The following is a 15,866-nucleotide window of genomic DNA, read 5'->3' on the forward strand; positions in this document are numbered from 1 at the left end:
ACTGCTACTCAGGCACCACTCTAATACTTAGAGTATAATGGTGGTGGGGCACTGGGTAGGATACATGTGTGGCAAAGGTAACTCACAATTTGTGGCACTTCTAGGCCTGGAAGTCTTTTCTCCCTTTGTATCTTCTTCGTGCACTTTCCTTTGGTTATAATAATTCTACTTGGGTGTAGGGTGTGTTCAGAGAAGACTAGTACCTCTGGTGTGATGGCTGCTGATGGGCTAAACTAGGTTGAAGGCATCCAAAGGGTCTCAAACCCATCAGTGAGTTAGGGAGGTGTCTATACCAAGCTTGTGAAGACTTTCCCAGGCAGAATGGGCAGATAAGAACAATTTGTTCCAATGGCCATGAAGACAGCAGAAGCAGGTGCTGTGGAGTGCTTAGAGCTTAGATAGACATTGAAAATGCCAAGGTAATCCGCTGCATCTCATCATTACCAGTCATCTTGACTTTTGTCTTGCCACTGGACTCCAATGACTCTGGAAGAGAGAGTGAGGCTGAGACTTAGTGCAACTCTGTCTCATTCAAAATACAATTTATGCATGAGTTAAAAGACATCATACACACCATTTTAACATTTTTACCTACCTCAAAGTCCTGTGGCTACAGGTGTGGATACACTGAGAGCTGAGTCCCAACCCTGCACACGGGTGGCTCAGGCCAAAGAGTCATCTTCTCACAGTGGGATTTGGCAGCCTTTTTTAAGGATTGCACTGCTCATCTCCTGGTGTGAGGAAGGGGCTAAAAGGGTGCCCTAAAAATTATCTGCTTCACCTAACCTTGGCCTAGTTACTGTGGCGGGTGGGGATCCCACCCTACAGTCAAAACACGAAAAAAAGTACATGAACTTTTGCAAGGATGATTTTATTGACCATCAGTACATGGAATGTGTGCAAGCTTTTGGACAACATAAAATCCAGTAGTCTTGAAAGATGAACATCTCTTGTCGCAAGAAAACTCAGCAGGTATTGTATCCAAATAGCAGCCCTGAATGAAACAAGGCTGGCAAATGAAGTCCAGCTTACCAAAGCCAGAGCTAAATACACATTTTTTGAGAGTGGCTGCAGTGAAGGGGAGTGAAGTTCCTACAGGTTTTGTAATCAAGACTAATCTGGTCAATAGGCTTGTTTGCCTAACAAAAGGACTCATGACAACGCAATTACCACTTTTAGGAAAGGTCTGTACCATCATCATCAGTGCATATGCTCCCACCATGACGCATCCTGATGTAGTCAAAGAAAAATTTTATGAAGAACTGGAGACCCTCATCCTCAAAGTGCTGAGAGAGGACAAGCTTGCAGTTCTGGATGAATTTAATGTCAGAGCAGGCATAGATTATCAGACATGGCAGGAAGTCCTTGGGAAGAATGGAGTCAGAAACACCAACAGCAACAGTCACTTACTATTGAAGATACGTGCATCTCATGAACTTCTCATCACCAACACTGTCTTCCATTTACCTAAAGCTTCCATGGGACTTGTGGCTTGGCAGCTTCATATGGAACTTTCAGCTGGCTACCTCTCATTTCAATCACAGTTGTGTGTATTAGGACTATCTTCAACTATAGTTTGCTTTTTTATAGGCTATGGACAGATAAAAGTCAAATGCCACAATTTTCTGCTGAACTAGACCAGGGTGGATAACATTTGTGGCCTTAGAGGCAATTCATTAGTGGCTTGTTAATACTTCCTACTATATGTACCTCTTCCATTTCTCTTTCTGTCTTTTCTCTTTTGTCCTTTTTCTTCCTCTCTTCTCCTACCCTCTCCTCTGCTTTCCTCCTTTCTTCTCCTCCTGTATAATTCTTTTCATATAAATCTTTCTGTAAATCTTCACGGTTGCAGAATTAGACGGGAATTCAGAGGCCACTTAGTGCACCCTGTACCTGATTGAGGATGCTGTATATAACATCCCTGACTAGGGGTCATCTGGCTTTCTCCTAGAGACCTCTAATGTAGGGGAACTCACTACCCCCTTATTCCATCTTTCCACAAATAAAGGCAAATCTAAATAACTGGAGAAATATTAATTGCTCATGGTAGGCCAAGGCAGTATGTTGAAAATGGAAATACTACCAAAATTATTTTACTTTTTCAGTGCCATATTAATCAAACTACCGAAGAACTATGTTACAGAGCTATAAAATAATAACAAAATCTATCTGGAGGAATAAAAAGTTAAGAATATCAATGAAATTGGTGAAAAAAAATGGGATCAAAATGGGCATAGCAGTACCTGATAGTAAACTATAGTGTAGAGCAGTAATCATTAAAACAGTTTTGTACTGGTTAAAAAAACAGAAATGTTGATCAGTGGGACAGACTAGGTATACAACATATGAAAGCAAATGAACACAGAAGCCTAAAGATTGATAAGCCCAAAGAAGCTGGGTACTGGATAAGAAATCATTATCTGACAAAAATTTTTGGGAAAACTGAAAAGAAGTCTGACAGAAAATAGGTACAAATGTCATTTGAACAATAAGCTCCAAATAGATATATGATTTAAGATGTAAAGGGTGACATCATAGGCATATTAGTAGAGTATGCAAGAAATTGCCTGTCAGATTTATGTGGACATCAGAAGAGTTCATCATCAACAAGAGGAGGTTCACAGGAGGTAAAATGGACAAGTCTGATTACCTAAAATTAAAAATGGTTTTTGTACAAAACAAAAACAATGCAGCTAAAATTAGAAGAAAAGCAGGAAATGGGAAAATATTTACAGAAAGTTTATCTGAAAAAGATCTCACTTCTAGGATATCTAGGAAACTGAACAAAATTTATGAGAAGAAGAGCAATTTCACAGTTGATGAATGGTCAAAGGATATGCTTAATCAGTTTTCAGAGGAAGAAATCCAAGCTATCATTTAGCCATAGGAAAAAATTGTCTATATCACGTATGATTAGAGACATCTGCATTAAAAAATTTCTGAGGAACCACTTCACACCTATCAAATTGTCTAAGATGATTAAAAAAAAAGAACAACACCAATGCAGGAGAACATATGGGAAAACAGATATGCTAACGCATTATTTGGAGGAACTGTGAACTAGTAAAAACCATTCTGGAAAGTAGTACTAGGTCTATACTTCAGAAAGATTGAATGAAGAGAAAAAGGACACATATGTACAAAACCATTTATAGTAGCTTTTTTTGTGGTGACAAAGACTTGGAAACTAAGGGGATGCTTATCAGTTGGGAAATGGCTGAATAAGTTATTGTATATGTATATGAATATGATGAAATACTATTATGCTGTAAGAAATGATGAAGACAATGATTTCAGAAAAACCTGGGAATAATTGTACAAATTGTTGCAAAGCAAGGTGAGTAGAACCAAGAGAACAATCTATATAGTATCAATAATATTGTAAAGATAATCATCTCTGAAAGACTTAGGAACTATGATTAAAACAATGACTAACCATAATTCGAAAGGATTCATGATAAAACATGCTACCCACCTCCAGATAGAGAGCCTATTGACTCACAGTGAAGACTGAAGAATACCTTTCTTTCTTTCTCTTTCTCTTTTTCTTTCTTTCTTGACATGGCTAATGTGGGAATTTGTTTTGCATGAGTATTCGTATTTGTGATGATTTTTTTTCTTTTTGGCCTTTTCATTGGGTGGTAGAGGAGGAAGAGAAAGTGAACAAATTTGGAACTAAAAATAAAATAAAATTGAGTTATTGCAAAACAAAGAATGATACAATGACCAATTATGATTCCAGAGGATGGATGATAATGAATACTACTCAACTCCTGACGGGTAATAGACAACATATTCCAACTAAGATACACATTTCAAGACATGATCAATGTGGGAATTTGTTTTGCTTGACTATCCATAGAGATATTTTCTATATCAGGGGTGGGGAGGGGAGGTGGGAGGGAAAGAAAATAAATGCTTGTTAACTGGAAATAATAAAATTCAATACAAATATCACTCTTACTCAGATGACAAAAGTCTATGCATTCAATCTTAGTCTCTCTTCTGAGCTCTATTCTCTTTCCTGAGCTCGTCTCAAATCACTGCTCTTAGTTCTTTAGCCTCTGAAAGAAAAGGAAGAAGGTACATTTCTTATCTCTTCCTTGGGCCCAGATCATGGGCATTATAATTACATAGTATTCTTCTTCTCCTTCGTCTCCTCCTCCTCCTCCTCCTCCTCCTCCTCCTCCTTCTTCTTCTTAGACTAGGTCTCTCTATTTCACTGAGGTAGCCTCAAAGTGCAGTGGCCACTCATGGTCCCAATCCTACTTCTGACTGGCATGGAAATTTGATCTATTCCATTTCTAACTTGGGGTGGTTAACCCCTGTTTAGGCAGCATATACAGGGGTTTTCAGCAGCATATCAAATGGAAAGGCCTCATGGTCATTAGTGTGCAGCAGCAAAGCAGATAGAAATGTATCTCCTTTATTGTCATTTCCACTGATAAAGTCTTATTGTTTCTGATTTTAAACCATTTGACAACGCCAGAGACTTTGGTGTCCAGAACTTTGGGTCTTTGGAAGCTGTGCATGTTATGGGTATGGTGTGGGGTGTGGAGATGTGGTGTGACTACAGTAAAAGCAGGATCAGTTGCTAGGTCACACATCCAGAGGGATTACTTACCCAGATGATGACTGTAAGATTGGAGTAGAAGCAGGACTGGTGGTCTGGGAGAGGGGCCACTGACATTGTGGGAGCTCTTGGGCTTACCTGTTCTTTGGTAACACTTGGTTCTAGGTTGGTGTTAGTGATGGTGAGGAAGGTGGACTCCCTCACCACAGAGACTGCTCACCTCAGTGAAGACTGTGCTCCATCTGCAAGTATGTGCTATTCCCGTAGCCCCTTTTTCTCATTGGGTGATTCCTCCTAAAACATCCATTTTAAGGAGGATACCAAAGCCACCCATATCTTCCTTCTCCAAGTTCCACTCCTGACTCTCTGGTCTTTCTCTACTATATCCCCCATGTCCTTTCAGATGTGTTTTCTCCCATTAGAATGTAAACTCCTTGAGGGCAGATCTTGTCTTTTTTTCGGCTCGTGTTTTTATTCCTAAGGATTGGCACAGTGGCTGGCACATGGTAAATGCTTAATAGATGCTTGATCTAATTTGACTGTAAGCCTAGGCTGGAAGTAGGGCAGGTAGTCTGGGGGTGGTGGTGGTATGGACGCTCTTATGCCCAAGACTTTTGGGCTTAGGGCCCTGGACTATCTCCAGAGATGTCTAAGAGAAAGATATTGCTGGTTTCTCCTGGCCCATTCCTCCTCCTTTCTCTGTTTGCAGAGATCTTAGTGCTTTGTTGCTTCCGCTAGTCTGGTGTGGATACCCCAAAGGACTGGACCTCTTGGATATGATAGAGAGAAAACTGTTTCTAAAGTAGATTTATTCTCAAACATCTTCCTTGCAAGGCTTGTTTTCCTCTTACCTAAAATTCTCATGATCAGTTTCTGTGATAGTTTATTTGTTTGTTTTTTTTTTTTTTTGCTTTTTGGCAGGGCAATTGGGGTTAAGTGACTTGCCCAAGGTCACACAGCTAGTACATATGTCAAGAGTCTGAGGCCGCATTTGAACTCAGGTCCTCCTGACTCCAGGGCTGGTGCTCTATTCACTGTGCTACCTAGCTGCCCCTCTGTGATAGTTTAGATAGCCCAGGTGGAGACTTTTGTCTTGAGGAGGCTGTTAAGTCTATCAGCCTTTTCTCAGCACTGTTTAGTTTATCTAGTCAGTGGGTTAATCCCACAGGGACCTGAAGGGATGTGAAAAATGAGAGATAAATTTCTTTTTTTCTAAATATATTTTTATTGATAGCCTTTATTATTATATTTTAAACCAGAATTTCTCCCAGTTCTCCTCCTCTTGCCTTTTCCCCAGAGAACCATCTCATATAACAAATAATATTTTTAAAGAAAAATAAGAAAAAGAGGGAAAAGAAAAAAATCAGCAAAACTGTCAATATGCAGAAAAATCTGAAAATATATACAATGCTCCACACTTCCCACATCTTCAAGGGAATGGAGAGTCTCTTCATGTCTCCTCTTTGGGGCCATGCTTATTCTTTGTAATTTTGCACTATTCACACATGATTGTTTTGAGGTTGTCCTTCTTCTCATTTACATTGTTGTAGTCATTGTGTGGATTGTTTTCTTGGATATGCTTCCTTCACTATGCATCAGATTGTGTAAATCTTTCCATACCCTGGGAGATAAATTTCAGTGGGAAGAATGTGAAAGTGGCATGAGCTGCATGGATGGGAAATTTTGAAGGATCCTTGGAAGAGGAGGTCAAGGCTAATGGGGATTACTCAGTGGAAATAAATAGTGGAAGGGAAAAGGGGTGGACTCTCAGTACAAAACTTCATGTTCAACATGATGGCTTGCCCTAATGATCTATGGGTCTTGTAATTGTTTTTCTAAAGATCTTGTGAATTGCCTGGCAGCCATGATACTTAACTGGCCTCTGCATAATGATTTAAGTTTCCTTTATAATTTTTAGAGAAAGAAAATCATATTTCAAACTTCACCCTACCTCCTGTTCCTTATAGTGTTTAATACCAACCTCTGGTGTTCTAATACCCTTTAAACCCTTCCCCCAACAGATACGCCATTTGGCAGCTTTTCTCTGTGGATGGGAGAGGAGACTCATCCCTTGGCTTATGTGACATTTTCTCCCTTGGAAAGCACTTAAATGTGCATGAACTGGGAATGCTTGCTGCCCTTCCTGATCGACAAACACCATTTCTCAGAATAACAGTTCCAGGCAGCCCCAGCTGGCTTCAGCCAAGACTTGTTTAAAGGATAAGATGTGTCTGGCTTTAAGACATGGGATCAGTGCAAGGGCAGACTGTTTGTGTCTCTGGAGAATCCAGATGGGTTAAGAGTTAAAGTCCTCAGGATTATTCACTTTATATGTGAGTGAGTGCTAAGTAAAACAAAGCCAGGCACAGACAGTGAAGGAGGCAGACTGACTGACTCTTCCCAGCTCTTGAGTAACCCCAATTTGACTCTCCCAGGAGGTAAATTTCATCCCTTCTCTGCAGAGGCTGTGAATATTTTTTCCAAACATGAAGGTAAGATATGCATGCCTTTGATTTGTGCCAATGAAATCATCCCTAAAGGGAAACTATTTAGTTGAAAGAGCATACCTGTTGAGCTGTAGGTTGGGCTAGATGTCTTCTGGAGTCACTCCCAACTCTGAGAGTCTATGAAAAGAGAGGGGGAGGAAATATGAGCTGCTGACTACTAAGAGTGCTTTAAAAATCACTAGTACTTTTAAAAGAATTCTGATCAAGGCACTAACTCACAATGATTTCAGAAGATTGATGAAGACGTAAGCAACCCATCTATTGTCCAAGTGGTGAGGGACATGAGATATAGAATGAGCATGACCAGTGTGGGAATTTGTTTTGCTTGATTATGTATGTTTATTACAGGGACTTTTTCTTTCTTTTTTTTTCTTCCTATGAGGGTTATAAGGGAAAGAAAAAGGGAATAGGAATAAGGTATTAAAAAAGAAAAAAAAAGAAGGAAAAGAGGGTAATTTGGCATCTTTTTAGAAATATGCACATAAGAGAATAAAAGGAAGGCTGTAGAGAATCACGGGATAGTAATACAGCTTTGAAAGTTATGTGTTGAATTTATGTGTATAAGTATATATTTAAAAGAAAAGCAAGCTATATAAAACCCACAGTTTTATGGGAATCTTCTTCTTCTGTTACACTGTGCATACAGAAATGCTCATTTTATTTGGTGTTTAAGGTCAGAATAAAAAACACATTAGTGGTTTTGAACTCAACTTATTTAAATAGATAATTTTAAATACCTCTCTGAAGAGAGTTCCCTGTAAACTATAAATTCCTTGAGTGCAGAGACTAATTTTTTTTTTGTATTTCTAGTACCTAGCAGTTCCTGGCACCTAGTAAGTCCTAATAATGGCTGTTAACTGATTGGATGAGTGAGTCAATGAATCCTTGTCTGGAACATGATAGGAACTGAAAACTGGAGATGATATTTAGAAAACTGAAATGAATCAGACTCAGACCCATACTTTGAAGGTTTTATCCCATGCCCACAATAAAAAGTGTTATGAATTGCTGTGCTCAATATCCATCCATCCATTTATCTATCTATCTATCTATCTATCTATCTATGTGATATATAATAAACATGTATATAATTTGTATATTATATATGTAATGTATATACACACACATATGTATATACTTCATGGGCTAGCCAATCATCTGGTATTGGATCTCTCTGACGTTATTAAGCTTGTCCTTAGATAGTGGTCCTACAATATCTCCTTAGGCCTCTTCAGTTTGATACTGTACCTGACAGACAGAGATAGATAGGCAAATAACAAAAATTTATTAATTATTTACTATGTGCCAGGCACATAGGTACTATACTAGGTGCTGTGGATATAAATACAGTACAAGCCAAAAGAAATCCAGTCTCTGCCCCCAAGGAGTTTACATTTTAAGGAAGTAAGAGAACACATGTTGTTGGTAGTTGTTGATTAATCATTTCAGTTGTGTCTGACTCTTCATGACTCAATTTGGGGTATTCTTGGCAAAGATACTGGAGTAGTTTGCCATTTCCTTCTCCAGTTCATTTTATAGATGAGGAAACTGAGGCAAATAGGGTTAAGTGACTTGCCCAGGGTCACACAGCTAGTAGGTACCTGAGGCCAGATTTGAACTTGGGAAGAGGAGTTTTCCTGATTTCAGGCCTGGTATTCTATCCACTGCACCACCTAGCTGCCCCCAAGAGAACATATAAAAATGAGCTAAAAGCTGAGATGGGGACAGAAAAAAGGTAGATCTGGGATGTGGCCAGGAAGTCCTGAGAGTCAGAAGCACAGCTGGGAGGGGAATAAAACATGGGTGCCCTGAATCTGTCCCTAAAATGGAGGCCTCAAAAGGAACTCATGAGTGGGGTCAGGAGGCCAACATGGCAGATGTTCCAGAGTGAGAAGGTTCTAAGCCCTGAGAGAGCTTGGGCTCTGCTGGCATATTTTTCAGAGCTCTGCCATGATGTTTTGGAATGGAGGTTTTAGCTTTCAGGGAAGTTTCAGCTGGTTACAGCAAATTATGAACTAACATGAAACTTTTTTCTTTTTTTCTTTTCTAGGTGTTAATGTTCATTTTAGTGGTGTTTATGGAAAATTTTCAAGTTTTTTCCAGGTGAGAATATGGGAAGAAGGATATATATACACACATATACATACACATATATGTATATACATGCATATATATGTATATATGTGTGTGTATATATATACATATATGCATATGTGTGTGTGTGTGTGTGTGTGTGTACTTTACTAGGTCCTCAAGAAAAAATACTGATTACACAAATATACTGAGGGTTCCTAGGAACTATAGAATAGAACTTCAAAGTGACACTTCCAAGATTGACCCTTGCCAGGGCCCATCCCCATCTAATTAATTTTACATTGTCCAGGGAGTCATGGGTCTTGGTTCCATTATTTACTTGATGAGGGCCCTAAGGTAGGCTCTTTATTTGGATCTCTTTAAAAGTAGCAATAGCATCCTTATGATCTCTCATGACTATGTGGCCCATAGTAGGACTTGAAAAGCTATTGTTCAAAAGATGGAATTAATGTAATTATTTATGTACATATGCTTAATTTTGGATAATTTTGTGACTTTTCCCTATGGTAGATTTTAGGTCTCAGGTTGGCTATACCTTATTACCCAGCAAACCCCTAAACTGTCTTATTTCCTTACTCCTACCTATATTAACTTGAACAAGTCATCATATCTCTGTTCAAATCCTAGAGCTTTATGGGGTCTAAGTGAGAGATGTCAAACACTAGCATGCAGTATGTGGTGGGCAACACTTCCAAGTGTGTGTGGGGGAACCAGATTAAAATGTATTTGGGAAATATTTAACAAAGTAGATAATGATGCAATAGAACATAGATAATGTTAATATGTGGTTTTCTAAGTTAATATAGAACCTACAGGGATTTCTTATACATAGTTTAGTGGTTTCTCTTTCTATTTGAGTTTAACACCACAGGTTTAAGTAATCATCTAGTCCTTCTTTCTAATTTTAAATGCAGCCCTGGCTTGGCCACACATGCAAGGGGCAGAGAGACACAAGAAACTGGTCTACTGAACCTTCAGTTACACAGACTTCCAATTTCCTCCCAACTTCCCTGATCTGGGAAGCAGGCTGGTGGGAAGATCTTGTAATAATTGTTCTTGGCGGCTTTTCTTCAGCATCATCCATATGACTTTCTCCTTCTTTCCATCAACCTACTTGCCATGTCAAGATTAAGGGCAAACGCTGAGAATCCATCAGATCAGTTCCCTCCCCTAGTTCTCTCTGCCTCTTTTGACTTTGGTCAAATCTGAAGTTACATGCAGATGAGAAAACTGAACATGCCCCAGATCACACAGGTAGTCGCCTTGTATATTCCATTGCTACAAGTAAAGATTCTTAACTCTGGAATTAATCACATGTTATGGGACCCCTTTCTAACTGTTTTATATAACTTAAAAGGAAGATCTAGGGTAGTCTTGAAGAAGCAAAGAATGAAGGGAAACGTTACAAACTAGTGTTAGACAGTCTGAGGGGTGCATATGAAGAAGAGAGAAGGAATTACTTGAGCCTCTAGAGCCCCATTCCTCTCACCAGCGGATCTGGCTGATTGTACAGGGATGGGGGAAACACCTTTTATTCAGTATCACCCTTCTCCCTTTTCTCTCATCCTCACTTCAGCTCTAACTAATCATTGTTTGAGGGAATAGAAAAGCCAAAGCTTTAAACTCAGGGCAGTTGATCATAATAATTTACCTGTTCCCAACCTGGCCTATGGTTCTAAATGGCCGGTCAAGTTATAGAAGGATCTATATTACATACAGAGGAGATTCGGCTTAATTCAATTAGATTTAATTCACATAATACATGTTAAATTGTGTCAGGAGCTGGTGAACTAAAGATAGATGTCATACTTGTCTTTAGGGAACTTACATCCTACACAATATTAGTGAAAAAACAACAAACCTCAAAGAAGATTCCCATTAAAGTGCTTTTGCTAAGTCCAATTGTCTTTTTAAAATCTTCATCCTTCTTTGAGCATTTGACAATATTGGTCACCTTCTCCTCTTGGATATTCTCTTCTCTCTACGTTTTCAACACATTACTCTCTCCTGGTCTTCTTCCTATCTGCTCCTTAAACTTTAGTTGGATCTTCATCCATATCATTCCCATTAACTCTGCATGTCTCCCAAGGTTCTATCCTAAGCTCCCTTTTTCTTCTACTTCTATACTCTCTCACTTGATTTCATTAGCTTCCATAGATTAAATGGTCATTTCTATGTAGATGATTACAAGATTTCTCTCTCTTTCTCTCTCTCTCTCTCTCTCTCTCTCGCGCTCTCTCTCTCTCACACTCTCTCTGTCTCCACTCATATACACATACATATACATGTGTATATTTACATACATATACACATATGTGTACGTATATATATATATATACACACACATGTCTTGTACTAATCTCTCTCCTGAGATTAAGTCCTGAATCACTAATTTCCTTTTGGGTATCTCAAACCAGATGACCTGGTGGCATCTCAACCTCATAAGTGAATGCTATACATATGTAAGAGGGGTGAATATTTTTTATAAAGATAAAAATACTTAATAAATGTGTCAATCTGGCCACCGTGATTTTCAAAATCTGCTCATAAGTAATTATGAACTATAAGAATGGTCATAGGTAACTTTTCTAGTATCTGTACATTTTTTTTATGAACAGGTAGAACATTTCAAAAAGTATTCCTTTTCTTATTACAACCTTTCCTTATCACAATCATTCTTCTCTCCCTCAATTCTCCAGCCTTGTGCAGTTAATTTAGTGAATTAATAGATCTTCTTGTCTCTGCAACTCCTCCTGTAGTCTATTGCAGATAATCTAGCCATTGTTTTCCCTGAAAGTTTTGCATGCCCTGAGCCAGCGCATGTCTGAACTAGGAATCAGGACACTTGGGCTCAAGAACTAGCTCTGCCACTAATTAGCTCTGTGACCTTGGTGAAGTCATTCATTCACTTTATGCTTCAGTTTTCTCATCTGTAGAAAGGGGTTGGATCAGAAGACCTCAAAGTTTCCATTTAGTTCTGAGGATCTATGCCTAGGTTCTATGTTAATTAAGAATGCTCAGCTTTTTGACAATTTTTTCCTTTCCATTAATTTTGTAATCGATGGTTGCATATGTGGCAGTCCTTTCCAAGCAGTTAATTGCCTTTGGCATCCCTATGATTCCTGGTCAGAATGTGATGGCTGCACAAAGATTCAGGTAGGATTTTATCATGTTTTGTTTATGCATGTGCAGAATGTCACTTGTGAAAATTAGGTTAGGCAGTATCAACTTTTTAATCCTTTGTGTGTTTTTACTTTCCTGAGAGTAATTTTTTTTACAAACAAAATCAGATGTCAATTTTGAAGGCAGAGGAGAACCAACTGAACATTGTGATAACTAGTCCAGAGAAACTGGAGTGTGTTCCTTTAAGATCTCTGCTGTAAGGATTTCTTAAGATGGAGCTTAGAGGGGGCCAATATGCAAAGGGGGGTCATGGAAGCCCCTTTTCAATTATTAGTAATATTAAGGAATAGGGAGATCATGACAAATGTAAATTAATGGCTGGTCAATTTGAACTCATATTTTTTCTTTCTCTTTTACTTTCTAATGGAGAGATGCTGTTTTCTTGTCAACAGCGAAATAACCAAAAGGCCAGCAATGAAGCAAAGGGCACGAGTATTTCACAAACGGGATAATCAATGCCTAAGTAATTTAGAATTGATTGTACCAACCATCTTCCCTGTTTTCTTGCTCTCATTGAACTGGAAAAGGAATTTAATATACATGTAGATGAGAAAGGGGAGCTCTGGGAATTAATCCCAGACTTTTTAATCAGCTCTTGGGTCAGTGGCTAGAAATAATATTGAGAAATGTATTACATCATCATGTAAATTCTCACAGTGAGAAGAAGCCTGGCTTAAGAATGTTATCAGGCTGTCAAGATTGGAGTCCACCTTGAGATTGAGGAACGCTTTTTAAGGCTGTTAATTTTTTTGTTTCTGTTTTTAAAGACACTACCATTGACATTATGCTCATAATCACTATCATGATGATTATGATCGTCATTTATTTATTCAACACCTATGTGACTGTGTTGTAAAAAGAGCAAGAAAAATGACTTGCGAGTCTGACTTCTAGAAGTGTAGAATTGAAGACACAGACAGGAGAGAGTTGGATTAGATGACCAGTGAGGTCCCTCCTAACTTTAAAATTCAATGGTTCTTCGACTGAAGACAGGCAAATGAAATCCTGAGACATGGGACACTGACAATAAAATAAAAACACATTTAAATATTTATAGTCACAAAAAAGGTTGAAGAGGAAACTTAAATCAGGACCTAGAGGGCTTATTGGATGTCAAAAATGATTTCTTTCGCCATCTAGTCAGTCAACAAGTATTTATTAAACATTTATTATATGTCAGGCACTGTGCTAATCACTGGGGGGAAAGGTAGGAACTCCTGCCTTTAAGGATCTCACAGTCTAATGGGGGAGAAAGCATATGAACAAATAGGTACAAGCAAGATATAGCCGGGATAAATTGAAGATAATCAACAGAGGAAAGGCACTAGCTTTAAGGGGGATGGGAAAGGCTTCTTGTAGAAAGTGGGACTTTAACCAAGACTTGAGAAGCCAGGAGGAGATGGAGATGGAGATGAGGAGGAAAGAGTACCAGGCATGGGGGACAGGGGGACAGTCAGTGAGGTACATGGAGTTGGGAGATGTGGTGTCTTGTGTGAGTAACAAGAAGGAGGCGAGCGTCTCTGGATTGCAGAATATATTATGTGAGAGTGGAAGGTGGATGAACAAGGTATAAGAAGGCTAGAAAGGAAGGAGAGGGCCAGGTTACAAAGGACTTTGAATGAAAAACAGAATTTTATAGTTGATACTGGAGGTAATAGGGAGTTACTGGAGTTTTTTGAATGAGGGGTCAGATTTGTGCTTTTGGAAGATCACTTTGGCAGGTTAGTGGAATGGATTGTAGTGGTTAGAGACTAGCAACCATCAAATTATTGCAATAGTCCAGGCATGAGGTGAGAAGGGACTGCCCAGGGTGATGGCTGAGTGAAAAAAGAGAAAGAGATGTTGTGAAAGTAGAAATTAGAAGACTTGGCAACACATTGGTTGTGTAAGATAAGTGCCATTGAGGACCTGAGGATGATGATACCGAGATTTTGAGCCTGAGTGATTGGGAAGATGGTGGTACCTTCTACAGTAATGGGAAAGTTAGGAAAAGGGGAGGGCTTGGGGGAAAGTTAATGAGTTCAGTGTTAGACACTTTGTGTTTAAGATGTCTATGGAACAATCATTTCCAGATGTTCAATAGGTAGTTGGAAATACAAGACTGGAGGTCAGGAGAGAGGTTAGGGCTGGATAAGTAAATCTGAGAAACATCAACATAGAGATGATCATTGAATCCATGGTAATTGTTGGATATTCATAGTGTGAATGCTCTAGATAAAGATTTAACAAAGAAACTGAGAAGTAGTTGTCCAGCAGGTAGAAGGAGAGCAAGAGAGAGTGGAATTGTGAAAACTTAGAGACAAGAGATGGTAAAGGAGAAGAGAGTGATTGACAATGTCAATGGCTGCAGAGAGGTCAGGAAGGATTGAGGAAAGGCCATTAGATTTGGAAAATTAAGAGATCATTAGTAATTCTGGAGAGAGCAGCTTCAGTTGAATGATGAAGTTAGAAGCCAGACTGAAGAAAGTTAAGATTAGAAAGAGAGGAAGTGGAGACAACTATTATAGAAGACCTTCTCAAGGAGTTAAGCCACAAAAGGAAGAGACATATAAGAAGATAGCTAGTAGGCATGGATGGAAGTGAACACTTTTTGAGGATGGAGAAGACATGGGCATGTTTGTAGGCAGGAAGGAAGCAGCTAGTAGATGAGGAGAAGTTGAAGATGAATGAGAGAATGTGGGTGATGGAGCACACTTCAGCAAACTGCTGAAGAAGATGGTATGGAATGGGATTTCCAGGTAAGGAGAAGGGATGCCTTTTCATGTGAGACAGAAATTAAGGAGGAAGTAGTGGTGGATGGCATCTTAGTGATGTGAGATGAGGAGGAGGTCTGTGAATGGCCTCATTTTTTTTCAATGAAATATGAGGCAAGTTTCTTAGCTTGATTCCCTGGGTGGGGAGAGGAGGAGCCATGAAAGACTTAAAGAGGGATGAAAAGATTTCTAGTGGTGAGTGGGATAGTGAATCTATTAGGGAGGTACACAAGGATTTCCTTGACCCAGTGAAGACCCAATTGAAATTATGTAACATAAATTTGTACTGGACCCAGTTGGTTTCATGATTTTCTCCAGCTTTATTTAACAGTACACGACTAGGGGTAAAGGAAGAGGATGGTGGGAGTAATTGAAGGCTGAGGTTCGACAGGTCAAGGTTGGCAATAGGAAAATGGGCAAGGGACTTGAAGGAAGGAAACAAAGATTTATTAAATACCTACTATGTGCTAGGCACTGTGCTTTACAATATCATTTGATCTTCACAACAACTCTGGAAGGAGATGTTATTATTATCCCCATTTTACAGCTGAGGAAACAGAAAAACAGAGGCTAAGTAATTTGTGTGAGATCTGTGTGATTAGTGAGTGTCTACTGCTACATTTGGACTCTGGTTTTCCTGACTCCAGGCTCAGAGGAAGGCTCCACTGAAGAGGAGAGTGTAGAGTTGAACTTTTGGAATAAAGAATACAGAGCTTAAGAAAAATAAAAATGAAAGGAAGAGGCAAGAATGAATTT

At 39.0% G+C, this 15,866-nt stretch overlaps 1 protein-coding gene across 1 annotated transcript in view; it reads left to right on the forward strand.

Moving 5' to 3' along the window:
* Positions 1–6,886: 6,886 nt before the first annotated feature.
* Positions 6,887–15,866, forward strand: part of C7 (complement C7) — a 69,755-nt gene continuing 60,775 nt past the window's right edge. The window contains exons 1-3 of the mRNA XM_036736015.1: positions 6,887–7,065; positions 9,131–9,183; positions 12,255–12,330. Coding sequence (XP_036591910.1) covers positions 7,060–7,065; positions 9,131–9,183; positions 12,255–12,330 — 135 coding nt within the window. The 5' untranslated portion in view covers positions 6,887–7,059. The remainder of the gene's footprint in view (positions 7,066–9,130; positions 9,184–12,254; positions 12,331–15,866) is intronic.

Source organism: Trichosurus vulpecula, chromosome 1, assembly GCF_011100635.1.
Source record: "Trichosurus vulpecula isolate mTriVul1 chromosome 1, mTriVul1.pri, whole genome shotgun sequence".
NCBI classification, from domain to species: domain Eukaryota; kingdom Metazoa; phylum Chordata; class Mammalia; order Diprotodontia; family Phalangeridae; genus Trichosurus; species Trichosurus vulpecula.